At 44.9% G+C, this 22,042-nt stretch overlaps 1 protein-coding gene across 2 annotated transcripts in view; it reads left to right on the top strand.

Moving 5' to 3' along the window:
• Positions 1 to 22,042, top strand: part of LOC138498731 (CD5 antigen-like) — a 437,221-nt gene that overhangs the window by 86,324 nt on the left and 328,855 nt on the right. For both annotated transcript variants that reach the window (XM_069622369.1, XM_069622368.1), the window contains exon 3: positions 12,001 to 12,318. In XM_069622369.1, the coding sequence (XP_069478470.1) occupies positions 12,001 to 12,318 (318 nt within the window). The remainder of the gene's footprint in view (positions 1 to 12,000; positions 12,319 to 22,042) is intronic.

Below are 22,042 nucleotides of genomic sequence, written 5' to 3'. Positions count from 1 at the left end.
GACACCTTGTGGTGTAAAAATATCCAAAGGGCACTCCTTGCTAAAATATCTATGTTACAAACCAAAATTAATACAAATAAATGTAGTTTACTCTTAGATCCAGAATCCAAACCAGATACGTATAACATCACTCCTCTAGAATACTCATTAAACCATTCAGTTTCTCACCTTTGTCTACCTGGGAAGTAGAAAACATCATCAGGAAGCTCAAACCGTCCAATTGCCAAGGTGATTTATGCCCCGCACCAGTTATCAAAGCGGCTGCACATGACCTCGCTCCCTTCATTACCACTCTCATCAATGCTTCCTTCAAAACAGGACTGTGCCTGATAACCTCAAAGACGCTTCAGTCATCCCCCTAATCAAAAAACCTACTCTTGACCCTAGCAACCATGCCAACTATAGACCTATTACAACGGTGCCCTTTCTATTAAAAAGTTTGGACCGCGCAGCCTATCTGCAAATATAGGATTACCTAGAATACAACAAACTCTTGGGCCTTAGGCAATCAGGATTCCGTCCCAGGCATGGCACGGAAACTGGCCTGATTGACCTTATAACACAAATCCAAGACATAAAAGACAAGGGTAAACTAGCCCTCCTGCTTTTGCTTTACCTATCGGCAGCTTTTGACTTGGTCAACCACCAAACTCTCTGCCACCACCTGAAAACAGCTGCCCATTTCTCAGATGAAGCGACATCCTGGATCAAATCCTTCCTTGCAAAAAGAACCATGAGGGTTTTCTCACCCTCTGCCTCTGCTGAACCCGCACCTGTCCTCTGCGGGGTCCTGCACGGGTCATGTGTATCCCACACTCTTTATAATGTGTTCAAGAAGCCTCTCTTCGACATTCTCGATTATCTGGGTGTCACGTATACAAATTATGCAGACGACACCCAGATACTCATCTCCATCACTGGCGACCACGCAACTGACACAAAAGCCCTTAACAAAGTCTTCTCAGTCATCCAAGCATGGATGGCACACCATGGGCTCTGTCTAAATGATGAGAAAACTGAGCTACTAATCCTCGGTTCTCACATTAGACTTAACAAACTGGACACTGCCTTCAAATGTTTCACTATCGATGGCAACACCATCAAGGTCTCCAACAACACTAAAACGCTAGTTATCTACCTTGATGCCACACTATCGTTTACCAGACAAACTAATGCTGTGGTAGCAGCTTCGGATTACACATGTAAACTAAGCACTGCATTCAGGCCCTTCCTTACTGTACCCAACTATATTACCCTCGCTAGAACCCTCATTATGGCCAAACTTGATTACCGTAACACCCTTTACCTAGGGACTAGCCAAAAAAATATCAACAAGTTACAAGTAACTCAGAACAATTCCATCAGAGCTGCCCTTAACATTCTGAGGAAAGTGTCATGATCTCTGCTTCCAAAAGGTCAGGGTTTTCCCAACTCCCTTGGAAGCAGATCCATAACCCAGTTTCCGAGTGCCAACCAGTCCCAATTGGGACCTTTTGGACCCAGTCCTGGCGCCAGTGGCACCAGGCTCATAAATATGCCCAGTCCCAGCGCTGGAAGCGCCGGGCTCATAATGCTTGGGTGGACTTACCTGCAGCAGACCATGCTGCTTACTTGCCTGCCAGTTGAGCCTCTGATCCTCTTCTGTTTGGAACTACTTTTCCTGTTGGGTGGGGCAGGAGCCACTCCCTAGATTCAGAACACTGGAACTCTTCTGGAAAGCAGGAACTCTTTTCTTACCTAGGCGTGGCTGTGGAAGGAGACACCTAAGCACTACAGGAGGCTATTTAAACCACACCCGATGGATGAATCTTGCTTTGCGTTATTCTGCATCCTCTGCAGCAGAACGCTCATCGTGTCTTCTGCATCTGATCCTGGGCCTAAGGAAAAAGGCTTACCATCCTGAATCCAGTCTTCAGCAACACCTATAAAGACAAGAAAGAACAGGTTAGCATTACGGTCTTCAGTGACAGCTCTTCACTTACCTGGTCCATCGGCTGTCACCAACGCCTCGCGCTGCATTCCGGCATCTGAAAGACAAAGGCTTACCTACTCTTCGTGCGCTCCGGAGGTCTTTGCATTCCGGCATCTGAAAGACAAAAGCTTACCAACTCTTCGCACGCTCCGGAGGCCTTCGGCGCTGCATCCCGCATCTGAAAGACAAAACAAGGTGCGTTTAAAGACATTGGGGAACTTTAATACTCACGTGCCATTACTCCTTTCCACATCTAACCCAGTGGGTATTCCGGCACCCTGCAGCCGCTCCGAACTTGTACCTGCAAAATAAAAAGACAGTTAGAGCGCATCGTGAAGCAGGCAACAAGCGCTTACTTACGTGCTTCCAGGCGCTTCTATTCATCACACGGGCTCCATCTTCAACTCACTTCAGCCCGTCATCCGCCATCGCCGGAACCCTGCAAAACAAGAGACATCATTACTAAAGACTTTAAAGACATTAGAATTACTCGAAACTTACCGTTCGTCCAGTAAAAGACGGACAGCAGTCCTCTGAAGTCAAGAGGCCTGCTCCCCTTATCCAGTGAAGAAACTGGTTACAGCACCCTGCCCCGAGGCAGATGGAGAGCACGGCGTTCACTTACCTAAGGTGAGAGCGTTAACCTTTGGGGTTCTACAGGAGAAGAGAAAGGGAAGAAGAGAGAGACATTCAATAACCCAGTTCCTTAATCCCATATTTTCTATCTGCAGACATCTTACCCTTCGAGTCAGACATACAGTGCACAGAGGTCCAGCCCAAAGAGCCAGCCGTATGTTACACATCACCTTTGAAGATACGGTATACGCCCAGTCAAGACCGGCGCCTCTGCGGGAATCAGGTGAGCGTTACAGAAACGCCACATATCGGACACGAGACAAAACCTTCACTGGCAGTCTGTTGAGCACAGAATCTCCCTTAAAACCCTTGCATTGACACACAAAGCCCGGGCGTACCTCGCCCCAGCATACCTCACTGACCGGTTCTCTGCTCACACATCCACAAGACCACTAAGATCTTCATATGCTCACACCTTAACCATTCCTAGATTCAAGCTCTAAAAAGCTGGAGGATCCAGTTTCCCTGTCTTGGCTGCCAAACTCTGGAACACACTACCTTCCTCCTTCAGATCCGAACCCTCCTTCCAACTATTTATGAGCAATACCAAACTCTGGCTTCATGAGGTGGACATTGCTCGTCAGCACTCATAAAGTACAGCTACTATCGGCCTGGTGAAACTGGAGGGCTCTCCACTACACCATGCCCCCTCCATTCAACGCATAATTCACCCTGTCCTACCTATGTAACCATGATCTCTACATATATTTGTTCTCACCGTTGTACCTGCCTGAATTACTCATATGTACCTGTTGTATATTCCTATGCATCCTCTGTTCAACCTCTGCATCAGATTTATACTGTGTTTTGACTTGCCATTATGTTGTAACCTATGAACAAAAATTACCTGATTATGTAACGCTATGTATCTCTGTAAGACATGCGCCCAGATGCCTCAGGGCCAGGTGCGCAATACAAATAAATAAAATACTAAATACTAAAATCGGATTGAAAAACCCTTGAAATTGAGCAAAATAGCACTCAGATGTGCTAAATACTTGTTTAACATGTGCGGTTGAATGAATAAGGTATAAATGAGTATAGCAGTAGCAAAGATGTAAGAACACTAGCAAACTACAAGGCAATGTACTAATAACGGGCATAGAGTTCAGAAAATTGACTTTGGGAGGAAAAACACAGTGCAGCCAAATCACACATGGAGAAATTGTATTTGCTTAGTTTCACGGGTTGAAAATAGCAAAACGGCTTGGAAAATGGGTTAAACAGGCAAAATCGGAATGTGGTTTTGATGCTAAGGGACAAAGGCACATCACAGGTATAATATGAAAGTGAACGGGTAACTCTGAATGGATGACAGGATGAGAATCTTAACGGGAAAGGAAACTCGGTTTTTAAACGGGAATAATTTCACAGGACAACTCGGTTTTGTTAATAAAGTGATTTCTTTTACTGAAACCATATTTTAGTGACTAGGTTGTCATAAAGAGAAACGCTGCCTGTGAAAATGGTTGAGCTGCAGTCTTAACCCCCTCACGCTGTGTGTCTCTTTATATGGAAATTAATTAATTTCAAATAGTACTAAGGACTTATACAATGGACTAAAAGGATTGGAAAGAATGGTGCCAACACATGGAGATTAAAGGACAAGTTACACAAAGGATTTTGACAATTTTAAGAATTTTAATAGGGCAGTTATAGGATCGCTATGGGATTGGACCTAATACAAGGTGACAAAGTAAGGGATGCAGTTTGTGGTTGCTGGGGAAGGGAAATACTCACAACAATTTTGTGGGTTTTTTCTAAGTCAGTGGTTCTGCCTGGATAGGGTGAGCTAGCTCTGGCCTGCCAGTGGAATTTGGAATCTTGCAGGGTGAAACTGGAATGTCTGGATCTCTGGATGCGCGCGAGCTGGAAAAGTCATAAGAGAGTCTAGAGCTTCCTATGCCTCCCCTTTATATAAGGAGCATGACATCACATGATTTTACTATGGGGCAGACTCAAGCTGAACACACCTCTTACAATCGGATAGGTCAGCTGTGGAAGTCGCCTCCTCCCTGTAAGCAGATTGGATTAAAGGAGGTGACTCATTTTTAGAGTGGGTGTTTTTGAGATACCTTTTTTCACCAAAGTTATTTTTGGCAAAATATGTTATGGAGCAAAACACTTATTTTTATACCTGTCACACTTATAAAAATTAGATAAACATATCTCATATTTTACCAAGAATATACCATTAAAATCTCAAAACGATGCAATGCTGTTCAGGCATTCTGGCAATCGTTCGCCATTTCCATGGAACACATTTCACCTAAAATTCTACAATTGTATAAATGTATACATATTATCACAGGACATGTTTTCATACATTTTCAAAGCTGTACCTTATATGTTTTCCTCAGAATTCACATTTTCCTGACGTTTGAGTTCCCAACCTGCTAGAAAAACCTATAACGTCTTAATTTAATGGCACAAACATGACATTTAAATGGTCATAATTTCACATTAATATGTCTTTTGATTACTGAAATAAATGACATAAACTGAATAGTCTCTGAAATCAACTGGGCTGGCTTTGTTTTCCAAATATGGCCATTCCTTTCCAGCCCACAGCCAAATGTCAGGCTCTGGTCAGTTTAGCCCAGTGTTGCCATGGATTCGCCTTTGAAGTCCTTCAGTTTGAGTTGAGGGGAGGTGTCACCAGGAATTCACACCTATGTGCCCTGGCAGTCCATTGTCTCATGCTGGAGCAGTGTCGCTTTGTCTGACGAGGTTGCTAGATGCTCCCTCTTGGCCCATTCATAGTTTCCAGGGGGCTGGTCCACTTGGGGGAAGGTGATTCTGTTCCCGGGAAAGGCAGGGCCTTTTGAATCCAGAGCTTGCCAAACCTGTTCTGCTGGCCTCACATTAATTTATTTATTTATTTATTTTTCTTTCTCTTAACCAAAAAGCAAGTCTTTTGGGAATAAATATCCTATATATATCTTAAAGCAAACCCCCATCTTAATTCAATGCAAGCACAAAGCCTTAGTTTAACATTTCAATTTTAAAAGGCAATTTTCTTGTTTGGCAAAAGAACCCTCTTACACATGAATTAATTTTCCTTGGATGTCACTTATAAATGCGTTTTTTTCTAGCATCTATATTCTGAGCATTTCCCTAGTCAATACACAGAAATCTGTTCAACGCAAGGGTCCTATGAAACTGACATAAGCAAAGAAAGAGAGGGCTTCTTGTGAAGAGTGTGCATGTGTTATTTTGTTGCAAAAAGTATGGTGTTTGCCGTACGGCTTGGAGTGAAGTTCTCTGCTATTTCACATATTTTGCCTAACACAACATGCCATTCAGTGTGGAATGCCCCCATTTGCTGGTGTACACCCTGAATATGGATGAACATGGATGTGTCTTACTGGAACCAACTGTGTCATTTCAAACGCAAAACATTTCCTTTTCTTTGGTTGAAAGTTTTGAAGGTGGCAGCATAGCAGCGCTGCACTAGGCTGCTTTTGAATTCTTCATTTTGATGCAAATGGAGAAAATAACTGGCAGTAATTCACAGAGTGTTCCAGGTTCCATCTCGTCCCATATGTGCTTGGCAAAGACAGCGCAGCCCTTATTTTTGTGACGGCAAAACACAGTTTTAATGCAAGGGAATAGCACTCATCAGAGCCAGCTCAGCCACTCTTGTAACTGCTGAAAATGCAGTTTGGTGGTGCAGGGGAGTTATGATGGGCTGGTAAATGTACCCCACAAGTCATGTCTGTCATTTACCAACTTTCCTGTGTGCAGTAAAACAAATATTGTAATAAAACCTCCGTTGTTCAAATATTGTAATAAAACCTCCTGTGTCAATAACGAAATATTGGAAGCTCAGTTTCCCACAAGAAACTCACAAAAGAAAGAAAACAACCAAAAACCAACAAAAAAAAACCTCTCCCCTTTCCAAACTTTAATGACAGATGGATGTGTTTGCTGCCCCATAACGGGGGTTTCTGGAGCTAATAAGTAAACAATACAAGAAGGCAAATTGGCAGATAAAGATTCCCTTGATACTTTCTGGTGTTTCCTCTCCATTGTACCTCATTAGAGGAGGCAATGGCGTGATTAGAGGTCTGGTATATATCTGGCAGTGTGAAGGCTAAACTCCATCTCGCACAGGCATATACTAGGCAGTGTGAAGGCTAATCTACATCCTGTACTGGCATATACCAGACAGTATGAAGGCAAAACTCCATCCGCACAGGCATATACCAGGCAGTGTGAAGGCTAATCTACATCCTGCACAGGCATATACCAGGAAGTGTGAAGGCAAAACTCCATCCCGCAAAGGCATATGCCAGGCAGTGTGAAGGCTAACCTACATCCTGCACAAGCATATACCAGGCAGTGTGAAGGCTAATCTGCATCCTTCACTGGCATATACCAGGCGATGTGTAGGCTAATCTACATTCTGCACAGGCATATACCAGGCAGTATGAAGGCTAATTTCCATCCTGCACAGGCATATACCAGGTGTTTGCCAGTTCCCTCTGCAGTTCTAAGAACCCCCCACCCACTCACCCACAGTCTTTCATGGGAACAGAGGGTGTCCCTTGCTCAGCCTGCTTTCTTGCCTGTGTCTAGTGTTGCCTGCCTAAGATGCTCTGGAGTTGGCATGAAGAAGGTTAGTTCTGGGCACATCCTCACCATTCCAGACTGATGTCTTTGTAGGCTTCTGCACACCCCATTTTCAGGGCGCTTTCCCTTTAGCCCGCAAGTTTACCTGTCTCAACCTTCTCAGAACTCCGCCACACACTCTTATCTCTAAGCCTTGCCCAGCTCCAGTGGTCTTCAAACTGAGGGGTAGACATTAAGGAACTCCTTGGGGGCATGAGGGTTTTTGAAAAGGGATTCTGGTGGCTGTCTTTAATAGAGAATGTACACAACCCAGGGAAAAGGGAGCTCAGAAAAATGTGTTTACTCAAGAGGGGCTTGGTATAGAAAGGTTTGACGAGCACTGTTAGTCTCTTCCCTGTTCCTCCTTCTCTTCACCTTCTATGCTCTGCCACAGGTCCATTCCTACCCCCTTCCTAAGCTCCTCTGGCCAGGTGCAGGATACACCTGTACCCCTTTCCTACTAGACGCCGGCAGTGTCTGACAAGCCCCTCTAGGCAAGCCCCTCCTCCTCCTTCTGACAACTCTTGCCTTCCTCTTCTCTCCGCCAATTGAAGACACAAGCTAAGCCACGTCTAGGATATAGGCTGGGGCTATTCTTCCCATTTAGAGAAGATCGGCCTCGTCCTGGCACATGACGTCATTATCATCATTAACATCCCACTAGACAGTGATACCTTTGGGGAGGAACTCATGGGCGGGGCTAAGCAGGAACTTTCCTTTCACTCAAACGTTGCGTGTTTCAAAGGATGGAGATGTGTTCACATTTTCTTTCACACCCTTTGTTTTGGAGTCTCCTCTTTTATTTACCTTTCGAGATATATATACCAATAGCGTGTCTAGGGTGTACCCTGGGGTAGCACGTGCTACCCCTGAAATCTGATTGGCCATCCCAGGTGCCACCCCATTATTCTAAACTATGATCATTATGTGTGTGTGCGCTTGTATTTCATGCCAGCCCTGCACAAGGCAGTGCCCCACTTGGGCCACTCCAGTCAATAGGTCCTGGACACACCACCTGTGTTGCTCCGTGTGGTCTTGCTTCCAAGGTGAGCATGTTGACCCTGAGCTATCCTCCCGAGACCCAAATATATACACACCATGTTGCTCTTTGGTTCTCCTAATATTTTACTTGAACAGGTTTGTGCACATCATAATGCATTGTGCATAGGTATTTCAGGGGTCCATGACTATCTAAATAAGAAGATTTGCTGCTACGCCTCTCATCGTGCTTCCTTCTCTAGGAGGGCATCTCATTCTGCTTCGGTGCTGGCCGTAGTACATGGCCGCCTGCAATATCCGTATGAACGCCTTTAAACCTGTCCATAATGTTCTTACACTATGTTATGTTATGTTGATTTATACCGCACATTGCTACCACCCAGAGGTAGTCTCCAGGTGCTCACATGGCTCTGCAAGAAAGAGGGCTGGGTTGGTTAGTGAGGGTAGGGTGATAGGATAGCCCAGAACCAGCAGAAACTTGCATCTGTGTGTTGGCTTGCAGATGGTTGGTTGCATGCATTGGCTTGTTGTATCTGTGTGGGTAAGACCCACTGCTTAGGTTGTTTTTCGATGTGATTGTTTGTTATGTTGGGGGGTGTATGTGTGTTTTATGTGTAGATTGGCTGGTATTTATGGTTGTGCGCACTGGCTTGTTGTATCTGTATGGGTAAGGTCCAGTGTATTGGGTTGTTTGTTGTGTGTTAGTGTTACTTACGTTGGGTGTTTGTTTGTGTGTAAGTTGGCTAGCAATAGTAATAGTTGTGACTGTTTTAATTTTACAAGTTTAGCAGGTGGTTTACAATTACTAGCTAACAAATGTCACTGTGTTACTGTGTAACTGTAATTCAGATACCGCACCAGAGTGCAAGACCAAAGTACCTCCAATCATATCCTCACCGCTCTACACCAATATGTTAGAATGGATTTCGAACTCTGCTCTGGTGAACAGAAGTTTAGGAGGCCACCCTTGTTAGTGAAACAGGAGGCACTTCTGGGAAGATAGCCAGGACAATTCAAGGTAGCTTGGAGAGCAGTCAAGGCAATTACTATTAGACAGAAGTATAACAAAATATACTATTTATTTTGGTCCCATGAATCAACACAAGGGAATAATGAAAAGCAATAGTAACATACCACACAAGCAACACACCATGTAAACTATATACAATCACTGGAGTCCATGCGATAAAGTTAATAACTCCACCAATACCTGTAAGGGAAAAAGGCGGGCAATCTTTTGAGCAGACACTCTTCAGAAGTAACAATCCTAAGTGTTGAAGTCCAGCCGTACAATGAATGCACCCTTGTGCTCAATGTTAGATGTGCATGTAAGGTGCATAAAAGTCACAAAGTACCTTTCTAGGCAGCTGGTAAAATTAGGGACAGATTTCTGAGGATGAAAACAGGTTTCAAGAATCAGGAGAGGATCTGTTGCGATAAACACAGCTATTCCCACTTTTCGGAGGGCTTTAGGAAACGCAGGCCACCCAAGCCAAAGAGAAGACCACAAGGGACCTTCCATGCGTTAAAGCGTATGGATGAGCGAGGGGCCACTGGTAAGTGACAAGAGTACTCACCACGCTTAGCTCGGTTTTGGTCCAAACTTGGCAGGTTTGGAAGGGGTCATCAGAGGTTCAATTTCCTGCCCTCAGCTGAGCTTCAAAGTGCACAGGCGCTGCAGGTGCCGATGCAGGTCCAGAATGGGACAAGCACTATAACTCTTGATGTGGGTGATGAAGAAAAAAAAACACAGATGCAGCTGGTCTCAGGGCTCAAGAAATGCGCCTTCAGTGACCGTCACTGTAGCACAGTGACGCAAGGGCTTCCAACTCTCGCAATATAACACAACTTTCTATCTCACGGCCTAAAGTGGCTGGGATGACGGACTTCGGTTGAATGGTGTTTTTCAGTGCAGGCTAGGAATACTCAAAGTCTTAAATCAAAAATCGTTGAAGCAACAGTCCTGCATGGGTGCCAAGATTTGAGCTGGATAGTCCACTGGACGGCCCAGGAACACTTCCGAACATGCTGTTTTTCAGGACAACCAGGAGGCATCAAGAGCGATTAGACCCACCACTCCAGAGGTTTGAAGCACCTTTGCAGGTCTTCTGAGATTGAGCGCTAAGCAGGACTCTGCCGGGACATCAGTGGGCTCAGGGTGCTAACCTTCTTCAGCGCGTCTCTGGTTAGTCCCTTGATCTGTTTGGCTCATTCGGACACTCAACTCTGTCCACAGGTTGATTCCTGGCCGGCCAATGAGAAAATCTACCCCACTCATGCACGCCAGAAGTGGTCCAATCAGGGACCACTGCGGCTCTCACGTCCTTGTGCATATCAGACATCCTGGCACCAGTATTATGGCCACAGGAGCCAGTGAAAGAAGTGCCTTTTGATGGCAACTCCATGCCCAAATAAGGAAGCCCAGGGTCAGGAAGACCAGGGGGAAGGCCAAAGGACAAAACGGCTAAAGGAACAGACAAAAGACCTCATGGCACGGCCATGACGGACACTAGTGAGAGTCCTGAGCCAAACGCGGTAAGTGCGATATGGCTTGGTAAAAATTTGTAAAAACACAAGAAAAAGATCCTGCTGCCACCAGTCTGTTCCTAGGCACATTTTGCTATCACCAAAACATCCTTAGTGGATCACTGGTGCCAAAAAACACAAGAACCCCATTGCACGGTACAGTAATTGCGCAATGAAAGACTAAGAGAAAAAAAGTTTGTCAGTGCAGCCTGAAGGACGTGTCAGTTTCTCCGTAACAATGAACGAAAGCCCAGGGGAGCGCAGCTGAGGGATGTGCTCCACTCTCAAAAGTCAGCTAAGAATGCAGAAACAAAAGCAAAAGGTTTTGGGGGTCCACAAATATAGAGGGGAAGTTTCCTTTAGAGAAATGTTCCCTAACAAATGCGGGGAAAGAAAAGGGGTATCAATACGGTATTGTGATATCGCGCCTTGAGCAGCAGGTATTAACACAGTGTGCTTTATAAATCACCACTTCCTAAATAAATACATTGGAGCTCATTTCTGGCTCTGCATTCCAGAAATGAAATACATAAAAGCCCTTTCTGGTGTGCCCCATTTCCATTCCCTTCTAAGGTGGAGAGGAGGGGCAGATTGTAACTTGCGATTCCGCACCCCCCTTCCTCTCCACCATAAAAATACTACAGCATTTGCACTGCCGTGGATTGTCTGTTGCTGTGGATTGCTTTGGATTCCGCTGTTTTTTAGCAGCAGGAGGACTCCATTGGAATCCATCGTAAATGTTGTCTGCCAGGCGATGTTGACGTTATTTTCAGGGCAGAGTGAAAAAGGCCATTGTGCAACTGTGTATGTACACTGCCCTGTTGCACCCTGCTGTGCCAATGAGGACATTTAGGTGGCTGAGCCCTGTGTACGTGAAAGTGTAAACCTAGAAGGTCTCCTAAAAGTGTAAACATAAGTAGTCCCCTGGAAGTGTAAACGTAACTTGTCCCTTCAAAGTGTAAACATAACAGGTCCCCTGTACGTGTAAACATAACTGGTCCCTTGGAAGTGTAAACATAAATTGGCCCCTGGAAGTGTAAGCGTAACTGGTCCCCGCCATTTTTTTATGTGGACTCGAAAAGGCGCTCCATTGTCTGTGCTCAATGGTGACAATACTAAGGAATGCGATGTATGTTCTGTGCTGCACTTCATGCGGGATGCACTGGCTTCCAACCAATGCAGTAACATGTGATGTTATCCAGTTAAATCTCCGAACTCTAAAAGAATGTTTCTACTTTTTGTTGTTTTCACAGTTGATGCTGACCGCGTTCGCCTACTGAATGGTGCAAACACCTGTGCTGGCACTGTCCTGGTGTCTCTCACTGCCTCTTGGGGCACTATTTGTGACAGTCAGTGGGATATAAAGGATGCCACCGTGGTCTGCAGGCAGCTCGGTTGTGGAGTGCCACATTCAGCCCCAGGCAGAACCCGCCTTGCAGTTGCGAACACCCCCATCGCGATGACCAATGTCCAGTGCACAGGGCATGAGCCCAGCCTGCTAAAGTGTGAATACAGCACTGATGTGAATTCAAACTGCAACACAACAAGCACTGCTGATGTGCATTGCTCAGGTAAGAGAAGATCGCTGGCCAGTAGAGTCCACAGATGATCGGGCGAGGCCCTGCGGCCAGATGTGGTGATGCATTCATCAATTAGGGATCTTCTGGTGGTCGTGGTGGTGGTGGAGGACAGGTCAGGCCAGTAGGAGGCAGTGCAAATGCATAAAGACTCGCAAGCAGCCGCGGGGTGGACCTACATCCTAGTGGTCTCACTTATGAACGGAAGAGATGTCCCAGGGATATTATGAAGGAAAGAAACACTTGTGTATAAGCTCATAATAAATCAATCAATCAATCAATACCATGTGCATGCGACTTCCTGGTTTCAGGGAGATGTTTCCAGCCGATGCTCATTGGGGCATCTGATTGGTTGACCCCAGAAACACTTCTAGGGGGAGTAGGAAAGTCAGCCACCTAGACTCCAGTACAACCTTTCCTACTGCCCAAAATATACTGGATTCTTCTTCTGGTTACCAAATCTAACCCAAATACAACATCCCAGAAAATATTTCAGAATCAACACCACCCGGACGCCGCGGGCCTCGCGACTGTAGAAGTAATGCAGTAAAGAGGAGCTTTCACTGTCATAGGAATATCCCCTCTGACCCACACATTCACTTATCATCTAGCTTCAAACAATAGGTTATGAATAGACAAAACATAATTGGGAAATTTAGCTCTTTGCAAATTTCATGACAATTTCGTAATAAATGTATCCAATTTCTGCAATTAAAAAAAAGCAAACACTACATTATCAGTAGATAGATTTTGCGGTTTTCAAAACACAAAATTGCTGCAGCAAAATTCATCAAAGTTTTAATTGTTTTCCTTATTCAAATTATTTTTATGCAATGAATTGAACTACTTTCAAAGTGCAGAGCGTCTTACATTTACATCTCTGGGGTTCTGGAATCTGTGAGCCTGGCCCTTGTGCGAATATCTCTCATTATTAAAGTTTACACAATTTCACTTTCACTCCCTGGACCTGGTTGACTTGCGTGGTCGGGGTGCCCAGGTCACAGCTCCTAGCTGTAGTTCTGCTTTAGGGTATCAACTTTTGTCTCAGACCCCTTCCTGGAAATGCAGAGGGCTTGGCTCATAACTCTCAAGACATTTTTCAAGACCCGTGCCACTGCGCCTAGTGCCTGGACACACGGGATCACGGCTTTCACTAAACACCTCTTCTCTGCTGCACTTGCGTAGGAAAACGCCACTGCACTTGGACGCACAAGATCACACATGCCTAGAAGGCTGGTCTCCTGGACTTTTCTTAATTCAGTGTATCAAGTGATTGCTTGCCTTTATCAGCGCTACTTTCTTTGATTCCCTTCACTTGGCCAACGCTCCACTACTTTGTTACCTTGTCTTCCATACACCTATTGGAGAAACTAACTCAAGCAATCTCTGGAAGCAGCTAAGAGAGAGAGAGAGAGACAATCAACAGGGCCACATGTTCGCCTGTACCCCATCAGTTCGGCAGTAACCTGCCCACCCACCAGACCTCCTGCCTTATAGGTTAAGTCCCCATGACATACCTGAAACCCCAGAGGATCCTTTCAGAACCTAAAGTTGATGGCTTGCTCAGGGAGGAGGCTGCTCTCCCCTGTCCATTTAATGCGGGGGACCAGCACATCCGTCCTCGACACAGATGTGTCTACCTTGTTGTTCACATGTCCTGTTTGCTTCTGAAATCCTCCCGCCCAAAAGACAATCAGGATCGCACTTTCCTACTTTACATGTGGCTGTATTTTGCCATCAGTTGCTGTGCAAGATCCCAGCCTGCATCACTCCACATCGCAAGATACTGATGTTGTCTTCCACACACCAGGGATGACCCAGCAGCTTCATATAAACAAATGCAAATAGCCTAGAAGAGCAAAGAAGCCAAAATACGGAAACATAGTCTACACTAATAAATGTAGTCATGCTAGTGCATGAATCTGAGTGCAATGGCGATCTGTTCTGGCTTATAGAAGGGTGCTTTTTTCACTAATGGAGGTAATGCTTGTGTGGATAGATCTCTGATCACCTTAACCCAAAGTATGCCTACCTCTTAAGAAGCGAGTGCATGTGTGTCGGTGAAGCAAGTTTATTGTACAAATGACTGGAAGGAGCTAGATGACCGCACAGAGTCAAACTAACCCGAATCTCCTTGAACCACACAAGTTTACACATGTCATACATGTTGAAACAGTTAAAACACTCCCAAGTATTTTATTACAAATCAACCCCCATACACGATTGGTCAAACCCCTACAAAGAGATGTAATCTTCATTAATTCCCATGCTCTTCTTGGACACATTTATTTAACTACCATCCCCTTTCAACATATTTTTCCATCAGTTCATATTTATGTCATGCCTCTTTTGGGATCTTTCAAGGAGTAGTTCATGACGGCGTCCCATAGTTACACATTCACATAACAAACATAATTCATTACAAGTCCAAACTGGCCGGGGACCTTTAGCCCTGAACATGATGCACATGGTCTTTGCGAGGACACTTCAACAAAACAAGGAGTAAGAGAATTAACAAGTTCTCTTTGAACCAGCGTTAAGTATCTTATCCGCGCAGACTTGCTGGGGTCCTTATTGCACACTAATCTATATGACTGCAAATTCAGCACGCATGGCCTCTGGGCACATGCTGAGAACCTGATCAAAACACATAAACCATCTGTTCATTCTATGCCAATGCATCCCTTCAAACTGGATTTATTACTCAGTCCCATACTAATTCTACCAGATGGCCGGACCTCCCTGGACAATAAATAACAGGTTCCCATGTACTTAAAAAAGATTACATCTCCTCCCCATAATAGTACCAATTGGTTAAAACCTGAGCCTGACCATAGCTGGCCACCTGATATTATCGCAGCTGCTCACTGCCCTTCCTCAAACTTCAGCATTGCTGAACCAGTTTTCCTGGTCATACAGAGTTTATCTCGCAACCCCAGCTTCAAGGCCTGCACAATGCCTAGCTATGAGAGGACTTGCAGCATGCAGATGTGTGCCTTCACCATGTCCCCATGTATCCCAACTGTCCCAAACACATGTCCCTAAAGAAATCCATGATTGTATGTCTATGCATGTATGTTCACGTCTACTGTGTCCTCTCACAGTGGATTCTCCATTGCAAATCTCCTTTCTCACATATGCATAGGAAGCTCTTCGCTGCCCAAATTTAGGCGCTACGAGGCATATCACACACCGACATTGCTTATATTGTATCGGCAGATTTGACATTATCTTGCTGCACGCATGCAATCCTAAAATGTATCAACTTGAACACAAAATAACACTATAAGTAAAACATATCCCTTCCTTCTTAACTACACTAGATACAGGCTGAATCACAACATTGCGTCAACATCACTGTCGTCCAAGTCACCAATATGGCGCACGCAACATGAACCCCTCTTCTTCATTGGGACCTTTATCGACCACCAGAAAATTCCCCCTTTAGTTAAAATATTAGCTAATAAACCAATTTCTTGTTCATTTCAACCATCTTCTCTAGGAAATAAAACCCTACAACCATCTCTGACGTTGGTCCTACTATGGGCATACTCCTCCACTAAACAAACCCAAATCATCCCCCACCATTTTCGCAATTTACCCGCTACTCCACACAATCATCCCAATTTGGTGGAGGACCCAAAACCGCTTCAGTCTGAGTACTCATATGATATGAAATGGTAGTGGTTCTAGCCTTGGACAGGGTCACAGTCATCATGGCAGATGCTTTGGGTACCTGGGCAGAACAGCAACATAAGAACATTTGGCAGGAGCAAAAGATAATAAGAAAAAAGACTAAAATTGGCATTAAGGTCTTGACAGCTAAGCTCATCCAAGACGGTACCCAAGGATAAAGAGAGTCTAACCAAGGGTCATTTGTGATCCCTGCTTCATTCACCATGACCGCCTTAAACTTGTGCAATGCAACAATTGTTTGAGTCAAAGTCCTGTTTTCCGAATCATTGGGAGGTGCAAATGTACAGCACAAACTCCCCAATCCATAGCTGTCAGGAGGTCGATAATGTACCTATTTTGCAGGGATACGAGCCTCGTGACCTGTATTTCTTCTTTGATTACACTAAAAGCTGATTGAGAGGAATTCATAAACAGCAAGAGTTTGTAGCGGGTGACCGGGAGCCATTTTGCCTTCACAATGCTTGAACACCAGGGGACAAGAGAGAAGAAAAGACCATCTCAGTCTGGCTAAACAGTCTATACTGCTCAGCAATGTCCATCAGGTCTTCTCAAGATGTTGCCGAGATGTAGTTGGACCGCCTGATCCGTTGCACTGGTTCTTCTTCACGATCGAGCAAAGTCATTGTTTTGTCCAAACATGATGGCAGAGGGGACTCAAAAGGCACGGGGACAAATGAAGGACAAATGTAACTTTGGCCATTGGGTGGTAAAGTATGAAATGTTCCTTATGGATAACGAGAACAGCACATGCAGCGTAGTGAGACTGTACACACCTCGCCAGGCTGGAGGTAACTGTCGGTATGAGAACTGTCCACAAGACCAAAACATATCAAGAAGTGCAGATGTACCTCCAGCTAGATCAGTGTTGTAAAGCATGTGGTTGCACTTCCCATTTGTGCCAAAAATGTGTGAGTTACTGGATCCATGAGCCATGCCAGATATTTCCGATACTTTTTCCAAACTTTTTCACACTCTTGATTGATTTGTGCCAGCCCTTATTCTTAAAATCCCCTCATTCCTCCAGCTCTGCAACTCTTCACCCCTTCCTCCAGTCTGTTGTTCACCATGATGGGCACTGTTAAATTCAACTGCACTCTTTGCGTACAACGTACATTCTTCTGCTCTTCACAAGCTGTAGTCAATCATTCCTCATTAACAGGTATGATAGATGCTGTGACTGATTTCAAGTGCCCTAAGACCCTGTAAAAGGCTTGATGCACCAGACGCTGTGCCTCCGCTAACTCTATCTCATCAGGAATGAATACCCTAAGGTCACCAGAAGCACGGGGATAAGAGAGCCGATATAGCAAAATCCTACAGATCCCTTTCTCCACTCTCCTCATATGGCTGTACCAGACATTATCTGCTGCAAAGCCATGAGCCTCTACAATCAGATCTAAATTTACATCATCATTATTGCTCATGAGGTTGGAATCAACACTTCTTTTTGACCGGAATAATACTTCATCAAATTCTACAATACTAGACAAGTTGAAAATATTCACATTCATACTGTCTGCCACACCTGAACACAATTACATGAAAAGTGAGAAAAACATATAATCAACTATTCTTAAATCCATATGTTCCTTAATAATAGTTTCTGGTTTTGGTCTGCTCCCCCATTTCCTACTGGAATGAACTGCAAATCCTTAAAGCATACTTAACTTTTAGACTGATCCTGCTCCTGTGCTGGTGAAGGGCCACCGTATCCTTTCGTACACTGCTGATATGAACCCTTGCTGCCCTACACCTTCACACCAGTCAGAGTTGCAAAAATCACTTGGTGTGGCCCTTTGGAAACGCTGCACATTCCACTATCTGCCGAAAGTGTGAATGAAGACCAGGTCCCCGGTGAGCAGCTGCAGCTGTTGTAGATCTTCAGATTCTTTGGCGTTTTCTCCTGCAGACTGGTGATGAGAACACACCACCTGTGAAGATAGAAGTCTGACACATCTGATGCTGTGCATGCTCCTGAGAGTGGTGTGTGTAAAATCCACACAGTCACAATCTCATGTGGACGGAGAGGGTGATCATTCCGTGATTTCTTAAATAAAGTAAAACAATCGGCAAAACATAATACCAATTCCTATGCAAATCACTACACATTTTAGAGAGACGGACCTTAAGAATGCTCTTCAACTGCTGCATGATCCCATTAGCATAGAGTGCTACACTGAACACAACCTGTACTTGACCCACAAGAGCAAAGTGATTTCTGACGACAACAAGGCATTAAAGAAGTGGGTTCGTATGTGAAGCACATTTAATTATTCCTACCTCTGTGGACAGGGTTAGCACTTTGATTGATCTGGATAACAGCGCAGCATGCTAGACAGGGCTCCTGTCAGATCTCCAAAATCCTCTTCTCTGCCACCTTGACAAGCCTGAATATACAGTGAAGGTTAAATATGTAGAGTCTGAATAAATAGTGACTGCCTTTCCCTTACTCATTTGCAGGGCCTCTATAAGGGCCTCTATAAGTGGCACTAGTTCCGCCGCTCGCTCAAAGTGATGTGAGGGCACCTTTCGCCAAGGTATTCTCCTTAACATTCGCCCTTTCTGCCTCTTCTCCCTCTAAGTTGCACAATTGTGGACAATGTCATCGGGTTTCAATGGTTTGGCTAAAAATGTCGCATGACATTATGTATGGGGATGGGTTACGGGGATGACCCCTGCTCCCCTTGTAAAATAAAATTTAAAACATGGGTTTTGAGGGGGTGTCCCTCACATGTTCAATGTAATAATGTGTCCACAAAAAACTGCGATATTTTTGTCAGAAGACTTTTTTGGGGGGATATTATTACATGGTACCCGTACAATGTCACTGGGCAACCCATATTAGTGGTTGAAGATATTTGAATTGAAAAAGCTGCTGCTGCTAAATTATGTTCACAAGGAAACTGTCCTTGCATTACTGGGTCTAGAAGTCCACTGTAGTATGCTAAAGGTTTATGGCCTAGTGATGTTTGCTGTGCCAGAACCATCTGTTAGCACTTGCCCGTTTGAATGAGAAAATAGATCAAATGTTTTCTTGTAAATCGGTGTTGCCAAGACCGTGGCATTACTGATCGCAGGCTTCAGTTCCTGAAAGCTGGTCACCATCTCTTCAGACCAGCCTATCAGACCCTTCACCTTCTGCACTTCCTTAAGTCACTGTAGTAAGGGCCTTGCGTAACTAGAGTAGTCAAAGATCCATGATCTACAATAGTTACAGAGTCCTCAAACTTCTGCATTTGTTTCACCGTCACTGGTTGGGGGGTATTCTGAACTGTGGTAGCTCTCTCTGGCATTACATTCTTTCTTGCGGGCAATATCACCACCCCCAAATATACCACCTCTGTCTGGCAGTATTGCAAATTGTCTTTGTCACTTTGTACCACTTCTCTGCAAGCACAGTGAGGAATGCTCACCCTGCTTCCCTCCACTTCCTCTCTCATTCCTGACTGTGTGACTACTATTCAGGCATGGTGCGCTGCTAACAAATTCTACCTTAATGCCAGTAAGACTGAGATCCTTCTCATTGGGACCCCAGCTCACTCCTTCCCTCCTACTCTCTGGCCGCCCTCCATGGTCCCCCTCCCCTCACCCTCTTGTGAGGAAAGAAACGTTGGTGTCATCTTCGACTACTCACCTTCTTTCCTCACTTCGCGGACCTTGCCTAGAAGGCCCATTTTCAGCTGCACCTCCTCAGAGGCATGCTCCCTTTCCTCACCTTCCCCCAGAAACTCAATGTCTCCAGAGCTCTGCTCCTCTCTAGGCTGGACTACTGCAACAGGCTCTTCCTCAATCTGCCTAAATTCTCCCTTTGCCCCCTTCAACTAATCCAGAATAGGACTATGAGCTGTAACCTTGGCCGTAAGCCCAGGGACCGAGTCACAATAGCTGTAAAATCTTTCCACTGGCTCCCGGTTGTTGTGAGGTTCAAGTTCAAGACCCTCTGCATCATCCACAAGGCTTTCTGGGGGCTGGGACCCCACTACATCCAGCTATCTCTCCCTAAATACCTCCCTTGTAGAGCCCTTTGGTGTTCCTGCTCCAACTCTCTATAGATTAGATGTTTCTCCAAGCACAGAGTGGGGGGTACATCTCTCTCTTCCCTCCCTGCCACACTCAGGCTTGAGTCTGATCTCCTTAAGTACTGGAACTTTCTCAAGACTCTCATCTTCTCTTCCTCCTTCCCTCTCCCCTGCAAATGTCGCTCTCTGCTGCATTGTGACTGGCTGCCTGGTTCCTTCTGATTCATACAGGGCTCCATGTCCTCCTTGCCCAGTCTACCCCAGCACCACGGTCTCCCCTGATGCCTGAGGGGTGCAAATACAGCCCAAGAGTGACAGAAACTGAGAGGCCATGCTAGGCCTCTGTTGTGAGAATGAAACTGACTGATGTTGAGCCCCATTGGGATATGCAGCCCAGTTCAAAACATTGTTGTCCAACCTAAGGCCTAGTGACTGAACAGAAATGGGCCTTGTTCAACTTTACCAAAGTGGACAGGCGCTCAAGTGAAGGAACATTTACCTGAGATCTTAAAACTGTTGGATGTGCCCAATAGATGGCAAAAGACATGTGTGGCTGAAAATGCTGTTTTCATAAACTGTGAAAAGCCATGATTTGACTGGAAACTGCAATACATCGTGTTGATTTAAAATGCTATCTTTTCAGAATTATGGTTGCAGCTTGTTGTCCCCACTCAACTGATAGTTTTGTGTCTCTGAAACCTTGACCTCAATACCTTTGGGCTGAGGCTACCAGGAAAAACAGGCCTGTTTTTTCAGTTAAAATGCAAAGAAATGCAAAGAGTTCAGATCAAAATTGAGGAAGGTTCAGATAATGCAGCCAACAGAAATTACCTTATTGCCCCAATACATTGCCTCTCAGAGCCACTAAGGGGTCTTCAAAGACTGTGTTAGGAACAGACACTGCTGATAAACAGATGTTCAGGCCACATGTTTCTGAGGAAAGTAGCAATGGGTGGATTTGCCTCGAATATGAAACTGACTTTACATATGAATACATTGCCATTGAAATAACATGGGACACTGTTTCATTCATAACAGGAGAACTGTACATCGTGATGGGTTCATTCCAGACCCATTTAGAAGGTCTTAAAAAGCCTGTCCGTTCTATGCATCTCTTAATTTTATGTGATGTATAGAATTTGAGTTAGGAAGAAAATCATGATGCTGGCCTTCTCATAATTCAGAGGAAATTGAAGGTTGGTGAGCTGATATAAACAATTATTAGCTTGTGTTTTGTGAAATTTGGTATTGTTAACTCTATCAGCTCCGGAATAAACCACAAACAATAATAGCTCCTCCCCGAAAGGCTGTGCTGAAATAAAATTAGTGTTACACGATATGCCATCACATTTAGAATTCAAAAATATATATGTTTATGCAGTTATCGGAAAAATAAAGATAGTTGCCATGTGGTGACATTCTGAGGAAACCAAACATGTAAACGCATCTCATTATTGAAATGCTGCATTTCTCTCCTCCCTTCATAATCCACACCTCCTAACCTCCTTGTCCTAAAGGCTCTTAGTGAGCGGGTTGGTGTGGCCCGGGGTGTAAGAGAGATGTCCAATCCCAAGGGTGGGAATATTCATAATTTGGGATGTGTCATAAGTACTACCTGATGACCCAGGACAAAAAGAGAACTGTCAAGCGAGACAAGGAGAGCTGCCTAATCCATCAGAGTACCACCTTGCCTGGGGAACAAAGACAAACCAAGGCCTACCTAGAAGAAGAGAGAAAAGTAGGCCCTGGGACACTTGCTGGGGACCTTTGCTTGGAAACCTGGGAGCCCTATCTGAGAGTGGCCTGAGGTGCGAGCTGACTACCAAAAGAGGGTCCTAACATCTGGCTGGCCTCCTGAGCTAAGAGCAGACATCTCCCATGTCTGGGGAGCCACCTGCCTTTATCTTGTTCCATTAGTGGGTGGAGCAGGGGCCAGAACTTTGTAGACCCTGACCTTATTTGACTAAAAATATCACTTGATTAATTCCCTTAGAGAGAAGCAC

The sequence above is a fragment of the Ambystoma mexicanum genome, chromosome 5q (assembly GCF_040938575.1).
Source record: "Ambystoma mexicanum isolate Mex_15411 chromosome 5q, UKY_AmexF1_1, whole genome shotgun sequence".
NCBI classification, from domain to species: Eukaryota; Metazoa; Chordata; class Amphibia; order Caudata; family Ambystomatidae; genus Ambystoma; species Ambystoma mexicanum.
This window is presented reverse-complemented; position numbering and strand designations above follow the sequence as displayed.